This window comes from Vidua macroura, chromosome 18, assembly GCF_024509145.1.
Source record: "Vidua macroura isolate BioBank_ID:100142 chromosome 18, ASM2450914v1, whole genome shotgun sequence".
Lineage (NCBI taxonomy): Eukaryota > Metazoa > Chordata > Aves > Passeriformes > Viduidae > Vidua > Vidua macroura.
In genome coordinates, this window is record NC_071588.1 from 6,033,077 (window position 1) to 6,056,225 (window position 23,149).

The 23,149-nt window shown below is 42.0% G+C and overlaps 1 protein-coding gene across 12 annotated transcripts in view; it reads right to left on the reverse strand.

Moving 5' to 3' along the window:
* GALNT9 (polypeptide N-acetylgalactosaminyltransferase 9) overlaps positions 1-23,149 on the reverse strand; it is a 132,346-nt gene that overhangs the window by 62,483 nt on the left and 46,714 nt on the right. For 11 of the 12 annotated variants that reach the window (XR_008439871.1, XR_008439872.1, XM_053993953.1 and 8 more), the window contains 3 exons: positions 21,949-22,123; positions 11,725-11,922; positions 3,960-4,077 (listed from right to left, as the gene is read on the reverse strand). Coding sequence is in view for 9 of the 12 variants with exons in the window: in XM_053993953.1 (XP_053849928.1) it covers positions 3,960-4,077; positions 11,725-11,922; positions 21,949-22,123 (491 nt within the window). In the remaining 3 variants the exon portion in view is untranslated. Of the gene's footprint in view, positions 1-2,617; positions 2,792-3,959; positions 4,078-11,724; positions 11,923-21,948; positions 22,124-23,149 lie in introns of those variants that run through there. The other variant, XM_053993963.1, reaches the window with a different exon arrangement.

The following is a 23,149-nucleotide window of genomic DNA, read 5'->3' on the forward strand; positions in this document are numbered from 1 at the left end:
ACACTGACTGCTCAAAGGAATCTAAATCTCTTTAGCTAAAGGTAATAAAATGAGGTCAAAAATTCACTACTCAACAATCTACCATTAGCATTTTTGCTCGGAAAAAATGTAGTTCATCTATTTTTAAAGGAAGTAAAGGCAGGGCATATAACATAAGTTTGGAAAGTATAATGATTTGCCTGTGTATGGAAGTCCATTAGGTAACGAGCTTCATTTCCTTATAAAGAGATTTTGGTGCATCTGCATCATGATTTTTTTACAGTACACACAGTACTTGTGTAAGCCAGAAGTGGGACTGCATTTCTGTTTACACAACCCATGGTTTCAGCTTGGCTTCCATCACCAACTAAATCACAGCAGCAGAGAGCACACAGGGTCTGAGCTGGATCCTGGCTGGGGTCAGCTCTGTTCAATTCTGGGGAGCTCTGTGCTCCCAGAGACATTCCACTGACAGTGACCACAAAACTGGCTAAAGTTACCTGGGACACACCTGCTGATGCTGCCTCAGTGCTACTGAGAATAAAGCAGCCTGATGCTGGCCATAAAAGAAAAGTTTTACTTGCAGTTATCAATGTGGTGACATATTTTTTTTAAATTTAATTTGTTTGGATTCTTAATGGTGGAAGCAGAACTTAATTTCTGCTGCAGTATCTTTTAAAATAAATGCTTGATCTCTTCCCACCCACCATTACAGCTGATGGGCACAAAGTAAAAAGAACAGCAATTCATTCACCTTATCACTGGAGCACCAGAGGAAGAGAGGGATCCTTAGTGCAATGATTAATGACTCACTATAAAAAGATGCATCATAAACTGCTTGTATTAGGTTAAATCATAAACTAGGCTTTTAATGTTTATATGATCCCTTTCTAAATAATTAAGTGTGTCTGTAGCTCCCACTAGGAATGGAACTCACATGATGCTTGCAAAGCATGCAGTTCCTCACAGGGCCATAATTTGGGACCCTCACTTAAAGGGACCCCTGCCTGCCACCACATTCAAGCACTGCTTGAATTTCTCTTCCTATTGGAACATCTCTCTGTACTACAGGTCACAGAAACCATTTGATGTTCAGGAGCAGCAAAGATGATCTACCCTGAATTTAGAGTGTCTTCAGCCTGTGCTCATGAAGGGCAACTGATCCACAGAGGAGTCAGCCAAGTCTGGATGCTGTAATTTCCTGTGTTTAGGTGCTAATAATAATAACTCTCATCAGCTTCAGTAGCTGGTTGGGGAACAGTGAGAGAAGAGCACCATTTGTCCTAACAGTCCCCCAATTTATCCATTTTGTGCTGAAACTGCCACCTTTAAAAACATAGTACAAGGTGACATTATGTGTCCATCCATTTCCTTACTATCACAAGCCTGCAAATGTGTCTGTCTCCCTTTTATTTCCCAGAACAGCTGGGTGCTTTTTCTCAAATCTTCCTCTCTTGGCAAACAGACATTGGCTTCAGTGTAAAGTCACCCCATCAGAAGAATGTTGCAGCTCTAACCACTCTAACCACCATTATTTACTCAAAAAATAATAAGAGTTTGAAAAAGAGCTGCAGAGCCCTAAATACTTTCAATAGGCATAGTAGGTAGCCCCAGTCTGTTGCTGCACTGCTTATTCATAGTCAATACAGAAAATCACTTAGCTTAATTATTTAAATATTTCCATCTATGGAATTCAGAAAAGGGCAAAGCCAACAGGGGAATACACAAGATCATGATTTTTTAATAAACAATAGATTTCATGGGAGTTAGCTGGGTTATCAAACAGCATCCTCCCAAAACAGCTCATTAGTTTCACTGAGTTTCCTTATTTCACTTTATTAAAACAATTTAAACAAGGGTTCACTGGATGCAATGTAATCTATTTCAGACACTCCAAGATTAATCCCTTTTGTCTTAGCAGTTACATGATAATAGTTCTTAAAAAAGTTGAAAAGTATTATTGTTACAGCTATTTCAGATAGGGACTGTTTTCAGCCAAGCATGGGCCACCACTTTCCCTACATCTTATTATTTATTAGTATATTAATTTTTGTTCTTTACTTATTCATTTATTCCTTCCTTTTTCCATCTTTCATTGCTTCACACAAGCAGTCACACATGGTCAACAGCATCCCTCTGTGCAGGTGGGGGGATGCACCTGCATGGGTCACTGCACCAGGCCTTAGGAAAGAAGTGATTTTTTTGCAATTTACTTGGAGGTTCTGGAGTTTAAAAACCCCAACTTGGTAAATTCACAGTGGTTTTATAAATAGCCTAGAGAGAAGGGAGAAGGTTCCTGTGCATTTTCACACTGTTACTTTCTGACAGCTCTGAAAGACTCACAGGAGGGGATCACACACAGGATTTGCAAATTAGGAGGCAGACACTGTATATTACTTACCAGGCTGGAAAAACAGAGTAACAGACCTGTGCTATGGACACACAGCTTATTTCACAACAAACTCATACTCCTGTATTTTGATAAAACCTTTTCCAAGCAGTAGGGCTAGCTTTTCTTATAGGGCAGAAAAAAAAACCCAACCAAAATAAAACCCAAAGAAAAAGAGCTGGTTTCTAGATCCAAGCTTTCTGCAGGCTTTAACAGGTTCCCTATCCCTGGAAACCCATCCTCACTCACCTCAAACCCTTGTCTCTTCAAGCAAGTGCCATTTCATAATCCTATTAAAACCTTTGCCTCTGTTTACCAAGAGCTCTAATCGTACTCAGCAAGTTCTCCTGGTCTAAGGAAGAGTGACAGCTTTCAGATTTCTTAGGAGGCTTATTCATCAACCACGCCAGAGTTTTGCCAGAGTGTTCAATCTATTCTGGGAGCAGCCATGTGGAAAAAGCTTCAAACAGCTCAAAGCCCTGCACAATGATAAAGGAAAGCTCACACAATCCTGGTAATAGCCTGACCCTCTTAAGGAAAATTGGATGATTTGTGGTAGCAGTTATTCTGTCCCCTATGTGAATTCTGAACCTTAAAGTATAAGCAGTGTATTCACACAGTCCCATTACAAACCCCATCCCTCTTGCAATGCTGGAATAACAAACACACACCCATATGTGAAAATAAACTCTTGCTGCAGTGACCTTCCTCCTCAGTCCAATGGTGTGAAGGAGTTTGTAGCCATTTTAGAAAAAGAGAAGAGCCAGATAAAGAATGGACTAATTTGATGTTCAGTGTTTCACCATAAGCAGAATATATGCCTTAATGAGCACATTACATGCACCAGGGACATGTTACTGGGATGCAGGGGATAAAGAGTAAAGGGAAAATAATTAAACAGTCAGCTTTATAATGAGGAAACTCTGCTCATGCAACATTAAGCGGCCTAATTTTCAAATGCTAAGCAAAGACATGTTCCTTGGGCTTCAGGAGGACTTGCTGGCAAGCACCACCTTGAAACCAAGGGCAAGAGATCACAGGTATCAAACCTCCTTTAGGTCCAGGCCACAGGGATTGATATTCCAAAGTCATCTGTCCACACTTCACACTGACCTGTCCAACAGGATTGAATACCTGCACCCTGTATTTTTATTCTGTAAGGAGGATCCTTAGAGTTGTGAAACATCCTAGCATTGATAATGTGTGTATGATGAACATTACAACTGACTTCTGCCAGCCTGGCCTTAATTTTCTGTAAGTATTGCATCTGCCAGACCACAAATGTACAACCTCAGCTAAGGGCAATGAGCACATGGAGACTTAGAGTGGCTGTTTGCACCAGGAAAGATACTGGGAAAGGGGAAAACCTTTCTCACTGGGTTCAGACACTGACAGGGTGAGCCAATAAAGCATATTCAGTTCTCTCAAGGCCCACGAGGCCAGGAACATTCATTTGCTGGCACTGTCACTTCCAGAGAGTGTTGCAGCATCAATTATTCCAGCATAACAGCCCATCAGTCAGACAGCAGCTCTGCTGGCCACAAGCTCCCCAGCACTCTTTGCACATGCACAAAGTCTCTTTGTTACTCACTCTCATGCCTAATTCGATGTTTTCTCCTCCATACACCTCCATGCCAGGGTCAAGCAGACCAATCTCACCAAAATACTCTCGGTCCACCACAAAAGAGCATCCGATCATGGCTGGTGTCCTGCACGGAGAGATCAAAGCAAAAAATTAAGCCATTGATTAGCTCTTACAGACCCCACCTCATAACAAATTTACACAGATTAAACAGTTCTTAGTCTTCAAGTTTACACTCTAAATTTAGCAATTAGCATCAATCACATGGCACTTCATGTATGCAAGAAATCCCAGTACTTCTCTATTTGGTGCTGTTATTTCTGAAGACTTCCTGTTGAATCACAAACAAAACAAATACCACACAGGTTTTTGTAGAGCTTTGAGACCACTTCTAACTAGAGAATAATTCAACAGAAAGACCATTTGAGACCACTTCTAACCTGGATACTCCTAGCTGGGCACTTCCATCCTCTGCTGATGCATATATTTATACACCAGGATCTTTGCATTTATAAATTCAAGTTATTTGATAAAATGCATCTTCCTGATTATATTTCCCAGAGCCAAGCCTGGAAACAGATTTGCCTAAAAAAGCTGAGAGCTCTCCTGTACACAGGATGAGACATATCCCATATACATCTTGATTTCACATCTTGTACCACCGAAAAGCATATCTTAGGCTAACAAGGAATAAATTTGGTCTTGGGACTAAAATGAAAGAAAGACACTACCAAGGTAAGGAAATTCAGTACCTTTGCAATGAAATAAGCCTTGGAGGGAATATTTCAGGTATCTTTTTTAAGTTTTACCCATGATAAAAGAGGGAAGGAGATGGGGGGGGGAGAAACACACACCACTTTCTTAATTTTTCTTTTCATGCATTCAAAACTAAACACATGTTTCACTGGATCAAGGCATCACTGCTTTGCAAAACTGAGATGCTAGTTTGGGCTTAGACTCGTTCTTTTTTCCAGCCCCATCTCCCCCACAGAAATCCTCTGGAGGCAGCTCCTTACAGCAGTAGGATGTTCCCATGAGGGCATCTCCTCCCTTTCTAAAGAGGAATGGTACTGCCAGGCTTTGCAGACTGCTCTCGGGTGCTGGAATCTCTCTCTCTCTGGGGGATGGATTGCTGCAGCTGTAGGCTCTGTCCATTAAACCCCTGAGTTGTTAATTGAATGGGGGTGGGAAATACATTTCAGATGCAACTACATAATCATCACTCACAAACAAATGCCACTGAGTCTTTGCAACTCCCTCTCTCCCTTCTAGGGTTTATTTCTTCTCATTATATATATTCAAATACAGACTTCACAAGCTTTCACAGCATTTTCAGAAAAAAAAAAAAAGTGTTTTCAGGAGTGAGCAACAACAGCAGAACAATGACAGAAGGAACAACATCCAGCTTTTCTAATTTTATACTGGACTACAATGTCACACTGACATATCACAAACACTTTTCAAAAAATGTGCTTGAATTAAGCTCAAGGCCCTCACTTGGCATTAGAACTGGGTTTTTTTTCCAGTACCTGAAGTACTGCAGTACATCCACCACTTTTAGTGCAGAGCAGCAGTCTTATCTTGAAAGCTAGAAATGTCCACATGAGCAAAAGCAGCTGTGTTAGCACCTCTTACCCACTGCTCACTGCCCAAGGGGCAGCACATGAGAAGGTGAGTGCCCCCAGCACTTCACAGCTTCAGAGCACAAGATATTAACCTGCTTTATATAAAACAACCTTTTCCCTCAATCATGCACTCTCTAGTAAAACACAGACACTTCTAGAAGGAGAAAGCAGCAATTTAGAAGTGTGCTATTTTTTACCAGCACCTCAAAGGTGTTGTGAAACTTAACTGATCTGTGGAATATTCTTTGACACAATGGAGGATGTTATAAGGATTAATTATAGTCAACAGCAGCACTCAAAGGATAATGTGGGAAACACAGAAAAAATGGGTTTTGCAGTTAAAAGCTTAAAATGCAGCCTAGAATTGTATTGATTCTGCACTGGAGAAAGATACAGCATAGTCAGTTTGGGGGAATGGCCTGATAGCACTGCTGTTGCAAGGGAAACATGGCAGAAACATTTCTCTGGGTAATGCCCTGGGAAAGGGAAGAAGCACAGAGAGGTTTCTGGTGGTGGACTCTCCCTCCCTCCAGCAGCAGCAGGAAGAGAGGCCCTGTGTGGGGAGGGCAGTGGCTGCCATGGGATGGGACACAGGGAACAGAGGGCACACTGGCCAGGGAAGAAAGGCATTTGCTGCAGGTCTGAGTCAGGGCTGTTTTGTGTCAGGAGCACAGCTCTGATGGTGAAATTCCAGCAGGTGCTGACACCCATTTCTCCAGCCAGGTGCATCCCTCTCCTTCCCCATACTGAAGGGAGATGCCTGGGGGCTTCACCAAGAACCAGTGAAGGAGAAAGGGATGGGGACTAAACTGCACATGGCATAGTCAGTCTTCCTCTGCCTTATGCATCTTTCTCTCCTGCCTTAAGGTCAGCATATATTTATATATATTTGTTTTTATATATATTTATATATACATATGTGTACAATGCAATCAAGTCACATTTAAAACAGTTTCCTGAGTAGCCAACTGCAATTTCCAGGAAAACTGACAAACACAATAAACACATACATTCAAACACAAATAGAACCATAAATAAATATATAAGCATAAATGTATATATACAGGCATAATGAGAGAGACAAGGAGTTTCAGATGACACATCACACATCATATCTCTGAGTGTTCCACCTCTCCCAGCAGGATGTTTCTTTGATTCAGGTTCTTAAGCAGCACCTCAGCCCTGGTCTGACATGTAAGTAGGGAAACCTGCATGGTACCTGCAGAAGTATTTCTATTTTTCTTACAGCTCATGTCTTCTGCAAGAAAGAGTCACACCAGGCCTCGAGAACAGAGCTCAAGGACAGATTTGCAGTCAGGAGATACAGGGGAAAAAAGACAAGATGGCAAGCTAATGCTCATGTAGAAAGGCAGTGCAAATACGGATGCAGAATAACTCTCTGGTGCCCTGTGGAAGTAAATTTTTTGGAACAGGCAGGACACCCATCAGAACCTGGACAAATAAAAGCAAAACTGCTTTGTTACAGGCTCCTGTGAACCAGAAACTGAAAAGATGGCTATAAGCAGTCAATAAACACTCACCAGTTTTATTATTACATGGCAGCATGGTTTCTAAATGAAAGATTTTACCTCCTGAGCTCAGGTACACAGGTGGATTTCTTCCCAGAGCAGTGAGGGTCCAGATTGGCTTCAATTGTTACTGCAGACCAGCACGGGGCCTGACTTGCACGTGAGATGGGCACACACAGTCTCAGCTAGAAGCAGCAGCACAAAACACTTCACTGGGGGCACATCAAACTCTAATTTATGTCCATGAGCAAGGAACAGGCACTCTCTGGAGCGGCTGATGCAGTGCATGTACATACACATCCCTAGTGGTACCAAGCTATGGCATATTACAGCAGTAAGTGAGAACATATGCAACAATGAAATGCACCACTGCTGCTGGAGGAAGATAAAATGGAAAGCTGTGCAGCGCTTGGCTGGGTGAGGCTGACTAATGACTCTAATGTTAGTGGCTGCTGATCAAGAAATCAAATGCAGAGCAGTCCATCATAATCACAGCAGGTGAGGGAAGGCAAGTCAGAGCCAGAGTTCAGAATACCAGAAACCTTCCTTGCTGTTCCAAAACCCAGGATAAAAAAATGCAGCATGCATTAAAAAACCCAGCTTGTTTCAATGCATAGTCAAATTCATTAGAAGCCCTCTGAAATAGATCCTTTGTTACACAGTGTGTTGCCAGATGATAAGGACATTTTTGGGCAGCGTGCTCGCAGGAACACGAATGGAAAATGACGTGATGGACACAGCGTGTCAAAATAACAATCCTCATTTAAATCTTCACGTTACAGACATCTTCCATCTCAAATGTCAAACATGTAAAATGGATTGCCTGCAGAAGCCAACTCGGGGAACAGCAATTGTTCTGAAGTTCAGAGTATTAACGTTGGGGGAGGGGAAAAGAACCAACTTTAAAGTGCATCAGAAATCTTTACAAAATCTGACACCTTGTTCTTGCTATTTCTTTACCTTTGTTAACACTTCAAGGCCACGTCCCCTTTGTCACTTAGCTCACAACAGATGATGTGACATTTTATGGTGCACACTTGACATGATTGCCCAAGAATGAACCACTGGTGTGAGGGACAGTTCCTGCTCTTCCCCAGCAAGGCTGAGTAGAATCACACCACTGTCAGTGTACAAGAAATTAGAGGATCAGGCTTCAAACAGAAAAATTCTTAGGAAAGAAGCACATCTGTTGTGTAGTCCCAGAAGAAAACAGGAATTGGACCCTGCTTTCCAAATGCCTCAGCCAATTCTGCACATTGATGATATTTATTCATACAGTGCAAACATGAGAAATGCCAGGGCTCTGATCCTTGCTGATACCAGGGTACACATGTTCTTTAATGCTGAAAATCTCTAATCCCTTTGGAGATCTGGCAGAAAGGATTCAGCTACACCAACCACAAAACCAGTCACAGGGTTATTTGTTACCAGCCTTTTCTTTCACAAAACACACAGAGAGGCACAAACCAAACCCACTGCTTGCTGAAAACAGTGTCAAACAAAGCCTTAAGAGGGACAGTGGTAGCAAGGACTAAATGGACTTGCAGTTTTCATGCTGATGAGCAGCTCTGCAATCTTATGATGCATTGGACAGACACATGGATTCAAACACCTTCAAAGCACACAGTTTCTGTCTTGCAAAGTGGACTGAAACAGGAATCATGGTTGCAATGTGTGATTTGGAAAGCTGGTTACAAAACCAAAACCTGTACCAAACCAAGTCACATCTGAGATTTTTTTAAAATTTTGCTCACTAGCCTGACTTTGCCTTCCACTTGAAAACACGCTTTAAATATTCCACAGCTACCAAGTTCCCACCATGAGCATGTTCAAATCTGAGTCCTGAGGACAGACTTCCTGATTGTTTTCATCAATAACACTCACACAGTCACTCTTTCCACTACCATAATTACGCTGGCATATCACTTAAAAGCCACAAAATCGCATTAGATTTCCACAGGCAGGAACAACACAACAGCCAAATGCTTTAGCAAATCCATCCAGGTGCTACAGCTTCTGAGGCCCCTCAGCACACAGTGCAGTGTGGCCATAAAGGGGATGCTCTGCTCTCCTAAATCCCTGCCTTCAAAGAACTTGTGCCCAGGGAGACATGGAAGTGTTGCTGTTGAGTAAGAAATGACACAGATTCACTTAGAAGGTTAAAAGAGTAGTTTTAATACGAAAAATTATCTTTTTTTATAGATAGCTTCGACACATTCTACTTGATTGGTTAATTAACAAAAACATCTTTCTCACAAACAGGTTTTGAGAAGAACAGAAAAACAGAGTAGGAAAACACCACTTGCAGGCTGTTTATACTAACAAGTTATTATAGTTTCTCTACAACTCCCTAAAAAGTTTCACAAGTCCACTGTGAGAAAACGAATCTTGTTTTCTTGCTCTCTGACCAGGCTGTCACATCCCCATGGAAGTGTTCATGGTTCCATGTGGATGTCTCTGCATTTTAGGACATGGGATTGTTAATTTGCACAAGAGATGCTTAGGCAGTGGCAGTGTGTCAGTGCTCCTGATATTTGCCAGCAAGGGTTGGGTGTTCTCCTCCTTGTGCTGCTTGTCTCATCTGTCTCTGGGCAGTTTATGCACTGTTGAATTGGAGGGTTTCTTCATTCGGGTTCAGAGTAAAATCACTGCTCTTGGGAGCCAGCTACTCATGTGCATCAGATTTTAACACTGCTCAGTGCTTGACTTTTGATTTGTTCACTTCTGTGTCAGCCCAACTCAGTGCCAGCGTGGCACCAGCAAGAGCCTGAATGGAAATCTGAGGGAAGTTCATGGGAAATCAGGCCCTTTATTGCTGAGGTTTAACCTCTTAGTTCAGTCTTATCTGCTATGTGATCTATGTATCCAGAACAGAAGATACTAAAAGACTGGAGCAATCCATGGGAAAATTACTACAATGATTTCACATATAAATTGTGAGTCATGAAGTGCACAAAACCTTTCAGGAGGGAAAGCTTTGGATGATTAATTTTCCTTTATCAATAAACTTTCTCAGGGCTGAGTGAAACAGATATAAAACATCTGCACTTTTAAAACAATGTGAGGCGAGCAGGACATGTTATCCAGGAAAACTGATTTCCTAAGTAATTACTTCCCTGCTTATTGAGGTTTCAAGCCAAGCAAAAGGTCAGTGATGATGGACTGTGCTGTCCTGCAGTAAATAAGGTTAATATTACTGTATAGCTCTGTTTTGCAGTCATGGGGCATGAGAATGAACCTGAGCATAATTTGCAACACTTGGTCAAATACAGATTAAAATATTACTCTTCACGAGGGAAGGATCCTGTGAGGCAGTCCCATCCCTCTGATCACTTAGAAATGTGATAAGTGTGTCAGTGTCTTTTCACTTCCAAAAGATCACTGGCTTTTTTTTTTTTTTTTCAGGTGGGTGTGTTGTTGGAAGTGTTTGGATGAACTTTTCAGGATCTGGCAACTCAAGCTTTGCACTGGAAGGGAAGTACATCAGCTCCTCTGCCAGAGCCCACACTGGAACCATACACTAGAGTTTTAGCTTACTTTAAGATGAAGCCAATATACACGAAAATGAAGATGACTTTAAGCTGGTAATTTGTGTCCTTCTTAAGAAGTCTGAAAAATAAGAGCATCCTAAAGTGCATACTTAGGCTTCAAATTTTTTAGCATTTACTTCTAGAGTTGGCAACAGCAGTACCCTTAACCCAGCACAATATGTCCCAGAGGAGCTGTTAGACAAGCATCTGCACTGGAGATGAAAGGCTAGGAGACGTGAATTTTCAAATGGAGGGGAGAGAAAGTCCTTTTCACACCAGTTCCAGTTTTCCCACTGTAACAATTCACAGAAATACCTTCACAATTCCTGTAATGGTCATTCCTCAGAAAATTCCATTTCTGTAATGTACAATGTTCTCTTGTAAATTGACACCCTGACTACATGGTCTGGTGTGGGTTCATTTTAAAATTCAAGCAATAGGAAAACTCTGAACATGCACAAAGTTCTCAAAAAAAAAAAAAAAAACCCAAACCCAAAAAAACAACAAAAAAACCCCACCAAACAAAAAAAAAAAAAAAAACACAAAAAAAACCCAACAAAACAACCAAAACCAAAACCAACCAACCAAAAAAAAAAAAAAAAAAAAGAAAAAAACCGAAAAAAAAAAACCCACAAAGAAAAGAAAAAAAGACCAGCTCTCAAACATAGCTCCTAGTGGTGCTCCAGGGAAGCTCTGGTTTGGACTGATGACCAAGACTGCTGCATACAGAACAGGAGTGAAAACAGCCTCTTTATAATCACACACACAATTCCTTTGTTTCTCATGCACACAATAGGCCAGAGTCCACTGGAAAATAAAAGGTTAGATGAAAAGGATCCTGCTGTCCTGCTAATGGCTAGAACACGTGCTTGAAGCACACACCCAGAGCCAGAGTACTCGTGCACATTGTGGGGCAGCTCTGAAAGGCAGCACACACGTCCACAGCTTTTGTGGAGCCATCAGTTTTCTCCAGACTCATTTTGTTATTCCTGCACAAAGCCTGTAGCTTCGCTCACCTAAATTCCCCCTCGGCAGACAGCCGAGATGGAAACATCACTCGGCCCAAAGTGACAGCACAGGGGAGATTTACCTGATGGGAGCTGACTCATCCCCTTTATCAAGCCAGTCCTGTGGTGGGATTATGTACATGCACCAGAGCCCCCAGTTGTAGCCGTGGGCTGCGTTGGCGTATTGCTGCACTTCAAAGGTGTTGTACTTGATGTTGTCGATGGCGGGCAGGATGATCCGCTTGCGATCCTCCTTGATCCGGGTAAGCGCAGGTTCCGCCCTGAGAGCAATGAGAACAGCACAATATTTTACAGCCATCCTGTAAGCCCAGGTCCTGCTTTGCAGGCTGGTGAAATGAGGTTCTCTAATCCTGCAAGCATCAGCGCAGTGAGATGGAAAAGCCAGAGCAGGGCAGAGAGGGATGGGGTTGAGACCGCAGCCGGTGTGGGGCACTGCACGCAGCACCTGCACGGGAATTACCCCCTCTGTGAGGCTGTGCCAGAGCCTAACAACACAAAATTTGACCAAGTACTTATTCTGAGGCCTGGAGACTGTTAATTCACTTCACAATGGACAAATGTTGAGAGACACCATCACCAATAGCAGCTAAATGGTCTCCTACTGGCTACACCACCAGGATTCCTGGCAGCAATTAAATACTGGCTGGCATAGCCTGAAGAGCTAAACACACACTGCAAGAATCTGAAGGTTACTCAAAGATTTTAATCCTGTTTCCCAAGACTGACCCCATCACATCTAGTTTGAATGACAAATGTGGCTGCATTATGCCTTCTAAAACCTCTTTGGTGATGAGAAGATTTCAGGTGCCAGATGGTGCAAAAGCAGCGAACTGCAGGAAATGTTCAACCATTTCAAAAGGCTTTAAAACATCAATGTGCTTTCCACAGAAGCTACATCCCAAAAGGAAAGTAAAAAGCTTCAGTACAAACACTCATTTCTGACCAAGATAGTCTGAGTTTGCTATGAATTTACAGAGAAACTGATCCAAAGAGGTAGCAGACTTACATAAGGGTGGAAATCATTCCTCAAAGCAGTATTAGAAAGAGCCACTGGCTTACTCCTGTGTGTTTCCTCTTGAAATGTGCTTTGAAAATTTTGCAGAGCTCTCACATGGATCTTTAAGGGAATGGTGGTTTGCTGCAATTCACAGAGGTAGGAGGATTTGAACACTGATCTTTTCTCTTTTCTTTTGCTGTTGGTCAGAAGACAATTGCTCCTTGGAGGTTTCAAGTCTGTTACCTCATATTTTGTTTGTTACCATAAATGTTCTTTTAGGCCAGCAGAAGGTACTGTACATGGTTCAGACTCTCAATTCATATGGGTTTTAGGTCACACTTGTGCACCCCCATGGAGCCAGTATGACCTACCAGATCTGAAAAAGCCACTTCCATTATTAGTATGAGATTATATATTATACTAAGTGTTTTAAAAACCAGTGGGTGGGTAGCAGAAAAACTCTTGCAAATTTACAAAGCAGGGAAAAATGCAGAAAAGCTGAATCTGCTTTGTTCTTTCCATCATGTTATCTCTGCTCAGCAGCAGAAGAAAATACAGAAGGATGGACATGCCATCACTAGTCTGGTGACTCCATGCCTGGACACAGGCATAAAGCTCTCCTTCTCCCTCTAAACTCTGAAACAAAGGATTCCAAAACACCAGACAACAGGTACAGGTGCCACTAATTGTTTGCTTGACTCCCATGGCTTGAACAAATGTATTATGTTTGGGTCTGATTTCCAGACCTGCCCTGCAGAGCAGGAAAGCTGCTTGCACACCTTCTGAAGCAAAAATCTGCAAATGGGTTTCCTTTGCAAGAATCAAACTCTGTCATTCACTACTGTCTGATTCTGGAAACAGGTCTTTGACAAACAAGGAAAGACTGGGAGTTTTCCAAAATACTTTCATCTCCCTTGGTGGGAATTCTTTGGTCACCAAATCCTCAAGTCCTCAATTAATGGCATGTTTATGTTGATACAAAGCAAGACTGTTTAACCATCATACCCAAAACTATCCTGGAGGTTCCGTGTCCCTTCTACAGTTCCTTCTGGGGTGCTCATTTTTCAAGTATTTTACTTTGTAGGGTAGATTGAGGTTGTGTAATGGAAAAGCTGAAAGAAGATAAGGATTTCTTCTCCCTTAATGTCAGATACCTGCAATGGACCTCCTGCATGCACAGAAATTGCCTCAAACTTTCATTCTCAGCAGAGAGAGGCAGAGGCTGGCACTTTTATAGTCAGATGCTTCTCATAATAATGTAGACACTGAAACTGGGTGAGATTAATAATGTTCCAGAGGAGCCTATTTTGAATATAAAGGGAATTTAGCCTGCTACTTCGCAAGACATCTTAAAATTGGACTGCTGAAATATATCCCAAATAATGGTTAGAGAAATAATGTGAAGAAAATATTCAACAGTCACACTGGGTTTTAGCCCTTAATCATATTTGTGATTGTGTTAATCCAATACTTGAGTCTTGGAAATGCTAACCTGGGTCCTCATTTTCTTCTTTACGTGAAGAACAGTCCATTCCCTAGAGCTGCTCTCACACAAACTATTACCAAACTACTCCTGTCACTCTACACCTGAGGAATTTCAGTGTTTTCCCATTCATGTGGCTCACATTTATTACCACCTGACATGGTGTTTTGCATCTTAATGGTACAAGGGGGGATCTTTGGAGTGTAATACAACAATTGGGGTCAAAATGCATGATGGAATCCCATTACTCTCTATCAACCTATTAATGTGAAATCACAGATTCTGAACTTTCATGAAATGTGAGGCATCTGTCCTTGTGGTGGATGTTCTGTTTAAGTCCCCTGCACTCAAGAAATGTAAATATTTAAGATATTAATGTTTCAACAAGAGTTGATTTCTCTACCCTCAGGTTACAAATGAAGTCAAGTGCCGTGCCAGGGTTATGGAGTCAATTGATATGAAAGCAACTGCTGGAACTTCGTCTTCTAAACCTCCCATCTCACCCATGGAGGTGATTTCCTAGCTCTCTTGGTACCCAGATGTGTGGAAATCACATGTGTTAGGAAATATTCAGTATCTGGACAGACTGCACAGCTACCTAATTTCCAAAATATTTTCACACCCACAAGTAAGAAAGTAGGCTCTGAGTCACAGATGGAAAGAGAAAATCCAGGACAGAGCTGTTCTCTTAGCAAAAACGCAGAATGGAGAGCCTTTTAATTAAACATTGCATACCTGAGAGATTTCATAACCTGTCCTGCCCTATAAAAGACAGCACAGAGAGCAATGGGGTGTTCAGAGGCTCAGCCCAAGCTCATCTCTGTGAGATCTGCAGGAACACTCAAATCCCAGATCCTGCCAGTGCCCTCACTGCCAACACTGCTGGTGGGCTGTTTGTCTGCCTGCCAAGATCCCCAGGTAATGGCCAATAAAGGACTGTGAGTTTGAACAGCACTGGGAAATGCACTCTGTTTGCATTGCTTATCTTGAGTAATCCATGGAATAGAGAGAGTTTCATTGCTATTCATGGCTTGAAAAGCCCAGCCTCAGAGTTGCTCTGTAAGGCTGAGCTGAGCTGCACATTCATCAAATCCTTTGTCAACCTTCCTGGTCACTCTGGCTTTATGTAATTGCTTCAGATTTTATAAAGAATTATGATTAAATTGTTCCAAGTAATTTCTAATTTTTTTCCTAATTCCAGACTGCTACTTTATTGTGTAGATTTTCCACTCCTCTTTATAGACACCAGCATTCTTTCCATGTGGTTTTTTTCCACTTTGCCTTGTTTTTTCTGCTATCCATCTGCAGGAGTCAGGTGCTTCTGGCAGCTCCCAGGACTGAAAGGATAAGAGGGAAAAGGTTGCTGAAATCCAAGGATGTCCAAAACACTGAGCTGATGAGCTGCAGTCCGTGCTTGGAGGATTGCCTTTCCACATGGCCACTGCTGGCAGCGAGGCAGGATTCAGCCCTGCCTGATTAGGTGCATAAGCCAGATGTGGATTTTGGGATCCATCTCCATTTTTCATAGGTGCAAAAATATTAGGTTCCTAGTTTGCATCTGATTCAAGGTACTTTATGGGCAAAGAGCAGCACACATTGTTAACAAGTTATTTACTGGAGCAAGAGGGAAAGTTCTCCCAGGCATATTCATAGACATGATGGATTTCAGTAAACTAAATATAATCAAAAGATTCTGCTTTAAACATAGTGCTTCACAGCATCCAAGTAGGTTTTTTTTCCACTTAATAAAAATCAAGCAGACAATTTGGACTGGAATTTGAGTGACATATGAAGATCCTCTCCCTTCCATCCTCTCTAAAATAATGTATTTGTCAGTGTCCTCCTCTCTCTCTGAATAGATTGTTGGTGAATAGATAAAACCAGAAGAGAAAGGACAATAAATTTAGTTCTCTTGTAGACTCCACTAAGCTAAAGGGTATTTTCACTTCAATTTTATTCAGTTTGATTTGTCCAAGTCTGTTGAGCACATCACTAAACAGAACATGCATTCAATGCTTTTGCCTACCAGTGGAAAGATCTCTTCATTAACAGCGGATTTTCCAAGGTGTTGAGCACCCATGATGACTTTATTGGGAGTTCCAGCAATGTTGGTTCTGTGGGATTCAAAAAATAAATGCTCCCAAGATAAACACTGGACGTAGGAAAAGAGTTGGAAGGCAGAATTTAAGCCAGAGTACAGAATAAGCCTGTAAGAAGATTGAGAGCAAAGGCAGGGGCCATACTGTGATCACACAGCCTCTCTAATCCTATTGTAAGTCTATCTCTGAACATATATGCATTCTGTATTTAACACTGGCTTGATTCAGAGCAGCTCAAACCCCATGGGAAACCACAGCAAACAAAAACTCTGTGTTGTCTTCCATCCTTATCAGATTGCTGGAGAATTCATGCCAAAGGGAAAGCCTGATTTGTCACAATGCTAAAAAGAACAGCTTCTTCCAGATAAAAAACAGATAAAAAGAAGTTAGTAATGAGCTCCTCAGCGCACATGATTATATAATTCACCTTTTTAAATATGTAAAAACACCTGCTGACTTCAAGCAGACTTTTAAAAAGGCACAACATCAGAATAAATGCACACAATCCAAGGGAATCCACATGCATGCCGCAGGCCAGATCCTCTGCTGCCCAACTCTGCCACTTCAATGGCCTTCACCACTTCAGGGATGCTTTGCTAACATGCAGCATCTGAGGAGCAGACCTTACCTTCCAGTTCTTACTTAGAATGGCTGTATGAGGCATTTGTCAATAAATTCCTCCCTGCAGCCCAAATGTCACTTTTTCTAAATTTGTTCAAAAGTAAGTCCTTTCCTAAATGACTGCAGGAATCGCACTGGGAAATGTCTCTCCAATTCTGCCCTGTCCTAGGTGGGTACCCAAATACCCTGATCTCTGGGCTCTTTTGAGATAAACATGCCTCTTTTTTATTTTTCTTCTCCACCATCACTATGCTACTTTTTACTCCAATAAAAAATGAAGAACTAGCATTAAAAAAAAAACCAACCTTCTTTGTCCTCCTTTCACAAATCAGAATTTCCTCTTCTTGCAAGCAGTTAGGGAAGAGTCCTTATAAGACATAAATGAAAGACAACATGGTCTCATCTGCTAGATTTTATGGCTCAGTGGGTTTAACACTGTATTTTACTCTGGCTCTACCACTGTCAGGTACCATGAAGTATAAACTTAACAGAGAAATGCAAGGAAAAAGAAAGCTGTATAAACTGAAAGCTTATTTTGCATGATTTTACACGCTACCTCACATTTCACTGGCAATATACATTTATCAGATGCAGACAAGCAGATCTACTGACATACATAATTCTTCACTGAGGCCGTCTGCAGAATATTTAATGTGGAATGCCTTTCCTGTAAATAAGTGTTCAGAGAAGTAAAAGAGAAATAAATTTCATTCTCCCTTCCTTGGTCTCTAAGAGAACTTCCCCATCTGTCCTGCCTGACATCTCTATCAGCATTCCCATGTGCCCAGGGAAGTTTCAGACCCACAGTCCCCAGCTGGAACAGAGGGAACGCAGCACCAACGCCTGCTGGAGAGTTAAGGATCAGCTCTTTGGCTCAAAAACCTCAATGGCTCTTTTCTGCACCAATGAAAAGCAACGAGGGTGCTTCAGTGAACATTCTAGGTTGTTGAGGTAGATGAATAGTTGAAGCTGCTTTTCTGGTACATCCTCTGTGTGTAGGCTGGCATCATCCCATGGGTCCCAAAGGCCCACATGGCTTCTGTTGCACGCTCCACTCAGATTATATTGCTTTTGCTATCTACAACATGTATTCCATTAAGTTACCAGAGTGATCCTAAGGCTTTGGATGAGGAAGAATTCCCTTAAGTCCTTCCCTTTTCATTTGGGTTTCTCAGGTCAGCCTCAGCCCAGGGATGCTGCTGTAAGCCATGTCCTGAGCAGGAGTGATGTGCTTGAACACTCCAGAGGGGGAGACTGCCCAGGAGAAGGACTGCAAAGGTAATTTCACCTTCACCACTTCTCTCATTTAGAAGGAAAGAGCCACCTGGACCTCGTCATGTCCCCAAAGAGCCACCTGAGCTCGAAAAGGGAGGACAGGGAGTTTACCTGAAGGTAGAGATTGGCTTCCAGTACATGGCATCAAAATGTTACTGGGGAGCTCTTAGGGGGACACACACCCTGTGGCTTTGTCCCAGGACAGCACAACCACGTCTCTGTTACAGAGTACTCGGGATAACCAAAGTCAGTAGAAGATTAGGAGGAAATCAACTTCCTTTCTCCTTTACACACCTTTTTGAGAATCCATTGCTCATGGCCACCACAACAAACTGCATTACACCTTACAGTATAAAGTGGCATCTGCAAAGTAACATCCACAGGCCTGGGGATCTTGATCTCTAGCTCTTCTTAGTTTATTAAAACACCAGTTTTGTATATTTTTAAAACACTGTCAACTTCAGGGATAATCCATAAAGACGGGATGTGTGTGACACAATCTGTTACATTCTCAACTTATATTTCATGTTCTCTTTCTCATGTCAGGCTCTGTCTGGCTGGTATGTTGAAATCTTTTGATTAAATCCTCTTACTTCACTGCTTCCTTATTGAAACTCACCCTTTGTCTGGCAAAATTTTAATTACTGCAGGACTGCATAACTCCATTCAGTGCCCTGATAATACCTCTGTGATAGGAGCAAAAGCAATTCCTAAGATAGACTGCAACTATAATACTCTATCATTATGTCTTCTTTTATGGCTCCTAGCACCCTCTTTATGGCTGCTAATATATTGTGGTTTCTGCCTTTCAGGTACTGATTTCTGCTCTCCTTCACTCAATGTGTCCTTTTTCTCACCCAGAGAATTAACACCCTATCTCTGTAATCTCTTTCCTGCTCCCAGACATAATGTAGGGAAGGTCTCTTCTCCTTGTCACTTTATTCTTTCCCATCTCTCAAAGACAGGAGTTTATACAATGCTCTGCATGTTCTGCAACACAATCAGCATCCAGGATGTGCTAGTCTGCTCTCAAGGGCTGCCTTCAGGCATGCTGGGTGGACCTAACCCAAAAGTCAGAGCAGGAATGCTCTAATCTTCAGAGGACTGAAGGAAAACTGAACTAAACAAGATGAACTACACCCTCAGAGAGGAAAGCACAGCAGTTTTTCCTCCCTCTTGGTTCTGCTGGGTTGCTGACTCCCACTGACATCAAGTAACCATTAAAATCAGACCAGCTTCTATTCCAACAGGAGAAGTAGAATTTTAGATATGAAATGTACACATACATTAGCCTGTAACTGTGATTTAAAATTCCATTTGAGAATTAATAGCAATGGCCTCCCTTTCAGGCAGTCCTCTCCACTCCCACTCTCACAGCAGCTGTATTGGCTCACACTATCAAAAGCCTTAAGGGGAACAGGTCAGTCGAAAATCACTGCTCTGAGATAACATATTTCTACACCTGAGAAGCCAAAAAGCAGCAATTAAGCACAGCAAAATAAATAATTCAATAGCTAATTTGACCTGCCAGGTTGCAGAGTATTTTTTTTATATCCTACCAGATTGTAATTTAGTTTAGAAGAAGTGTCCCTGGAGAGCAATGCTGTGAGAGCCCATAAAATGCTATAGTATGATATCAGGCAAAAAGCCACCTGTAAATGGGCCACTATTGTTTAAAGAAGTTATTTTTGTTGTCAGTCCTGCATATTTCATGAGAAAGTTATGAAGTCCTTCTTTGATTCTTTATGAATTAATCTGCCAACTGATTAGGCAGGTAAAGCAGCCATAGATTGGGAAACTAAATTGCACTGCAGGAACTTGACTTATAGATGGAACACAAACCAAACAGAAAGCTAAATGCTCTTTTCTGTGGTAAAGGAATTGGCTTCTTTTTAATTGCCTCACAAATAATCCATAGACAGCTTTTAGTGGGAGCAATCCATGTGGCCTCTGAATACATAAATAAGCATTGAAAATGGGGGGAAATATTCATGCAAGGTGCAACTTAGTGGGAGAATAGAACAGCAGAGCTTTAACAAGAGACTCCCAGCTGATTCCTGAGTTTATAGGGCTGTGGAGTGGGGGCAGTGCTAACCTGGTGGGAAAAAAATAGAGTAGTCCAGATGGAAGGACTTCAGTTCCTCCCAGTCAAAGGAGTTGAGATGAAAATGGAGATGACAGGCAACCACATGTGCACAGGTGAGCAGAACTAAAACTAGGAGGAGCTGGGTGGAGCAGGGTTTGAGATGGCTCTGAGCAGCCACAAAGGTTGAGTGGAACAAGAGGAGAAGCACAGCAGGGAGCACTCTGAGCCCACAGGTGCAGCTCTGAAATGAGGGGGCACAGGAGGCTCCTGGAGCACGTTTCTGTCCCCGTTGATCACCGAGTGCCCCACAGCAGGGGCAGAGCCTGGCTCAGCTGAGCACCTGAGACCTGAGAGCTCTGCTGGAAGGAGGGTGCACCAGGCAGGGGGCAGAAAACACAAACCTTTTATCTTGGGCATACACACTCATTTACTGAGCATTCCAGGTTCTTGCTATGCTGATCTCAACCCTTTCTGACATTAATGCAAAGCAGTACAGTAAAAAAACCCAAACCCTAACAAACCCCAAAGCAACCACAAAGCCCTTTCCTGCTAACTGACACCATTGCTGATCTTCCCTGGGTACAGTACATCAGTCAGATCTCAATGTCCTTATAAAATGATAACAAAATTCTCCTCAAGCCCCAGAAAATCCTCCCCAGCTTGGGCAGGACAGGCACTGGGGACAGCACCCAGAGCATGCTCTTCCCAGTCCCTGATCCTGCCCCATAGCTGATATTACCCTAAATTAATATTTGAAAAAAATTGAAAGAACTACTTCCTTTAAAAGCAAATAAATATATCAAACCAGCTCTTAAGCTTCTAGAAAATTACTACAGCTGCTGTTACAGTCTAACATAGTCCTAAGGAAAAAAAATGGGATGAACATAAAGCAGGTGCACTACAAGACTTATTTTATTGCATCTTCCATTTTATAAAGATATTCATGAACATATAAAAATAAACACTCTACTCCTTTGCAATTAAGTTTCTCTCTAGTTGTAAGTACAGCTATTTTTAGTTTTAATTTGAGGATATCTCCCAGAATTGCAGAGCATAATCATTTCCACCATAACTCTGCATCATCATTATCAAATACCAGCCTATCTTTGGAAAATGCATGTTTTACATGCCAAAGGTCCCAGAAGTCCTTTTGCAGCTGATGGTACAGATCAGCTCCCACAGTCCCAAATTCCAGTAATGCTAAATGTTGGCCACCAAGTGGTGCTGCAAAGGTTTATTCCAAATGCAGTTCTGGCCCATTAAACCAAAAGGGGATGAGGAAAGGCATGCTAATTTCAAGCCCTATTATAAAAGAATGCAGGCAATAATTTAATGTTTCCCTCAAATGTAAATGCAAGGAAATTTATGAGGAAATCAGATTGGTATTCAAGTTTCTAAGAAGAAATTATAGAAAATGACAAGGAGGTAAAAGAAGCACTTGAAATCCTCCAGCCCAGAGCCTCCTTAATGGTGTCTCCCCATCTGACTGCTTTGGGATTTCACACCCATTGCGGTTCCCATTACTTCTCTCTCCACAGAGCCGTGCTAGACCAGGCACAGCAGCTCTTTTACGGGTCTTGCAGCCCCTGCAGGAGCCTGCCAGCAATGCTGCAATAGTCAGGAGCACAGCTCAGGAGTGCTGGCTGATGTGATCCCAGCAGCTGAGCACAGCCCTCCCTCAGCCCTGTCCCAGTGCCACCAGCACAGGGCACAGCCAGCACTCACCAGCCAATGTTGAACTCCACGTGGGCATCGAAGAAGCCGACCACAGGAGAGGTTGCTGCTTTCCAGCCCTGGATCCTGGCTCGGATCAGCCCCTCCCGTTTGTTGTTGCGCACAATCTTCACCAGGCCCGGGTACCTCTTATGCACATACTGGTCCAGGTTAAACTTCAGCTCGACTGCAGGCACAGATAAAACCCACACAGACATTTAGAATGAGAAAAGCCCTGCAGTGCTGTGGTTTATTCTGCAGCAAAGAGGGAGAGGAATCCTTAAATATTCCCAAACCCTTGGTGAGTCTCACAGATACAAAGCCAGTACTGCAGCTGAGGCATGGAGCAGCTCCAGGGGTTTCAGCCCAGAGAAATTCCCCACACGCCACAGACTTGCCCAAATTTAATATGGCCTGATGGATTTGAGTATAGTGTTGAAGAGGGAGTTTGTCTATGTATTTTTAAAAAATTACAATTCTGATTCTCTGATGGTTTGCATTAGGTTACAACCAGCCTCTGGAAGAGCAATTCTGACAATAAACAAGTGTAACATGTCAATCTGGTGATTTATTTTTTCTGATTTATGCTGTTCAGTAGGAATTAGAAAAATAACCTCAACGGATTTGGGTCAAGATGTAATTCAGATCACAATTAATTTCCCTTAATTTTCAGGATTTTCCCTTAAATATAATTAAGATTCTTCAATACCAGGCTTCTTTCCTTTTTAACTAAATGGATATTGAAGATCTTAAATAGACTTCTCTTTTGTTCATTTTCAGGCATTCAATCACAGATGGAGGAGAACTCATTCACCCTTTTTCAGCTTCATTTCAAGAGGCTTATAAACAGGCAAATTACCAAAATGGTCTCTCTATTTTTTTTTTAAATCAATGTAGTTTGGTAATTCATTTACACTGAAACTTATTCATAAAGTGGCTTTTGCCTAAATATATTTATCAGAAAAACTAGTAGAAGCTTCCAGGACATTAGGAGCCTCATTTTTCTGATCTATATTAGACAGTAGAATCATTATCATTAGAATCAAAGAGTTGATAAATCTCCAGTTATTTAGAAGAGTGGCAGAGAAAAGCCATATAAGAGTTCACTGAGAAATGATGAGTTCAATTCTCCTCAGGATTGCCTTGACTCAGACACTTTGCAGTCTCACATAATTACTCCACAGGTTACACTGCCATAATTGAAATCTGAATT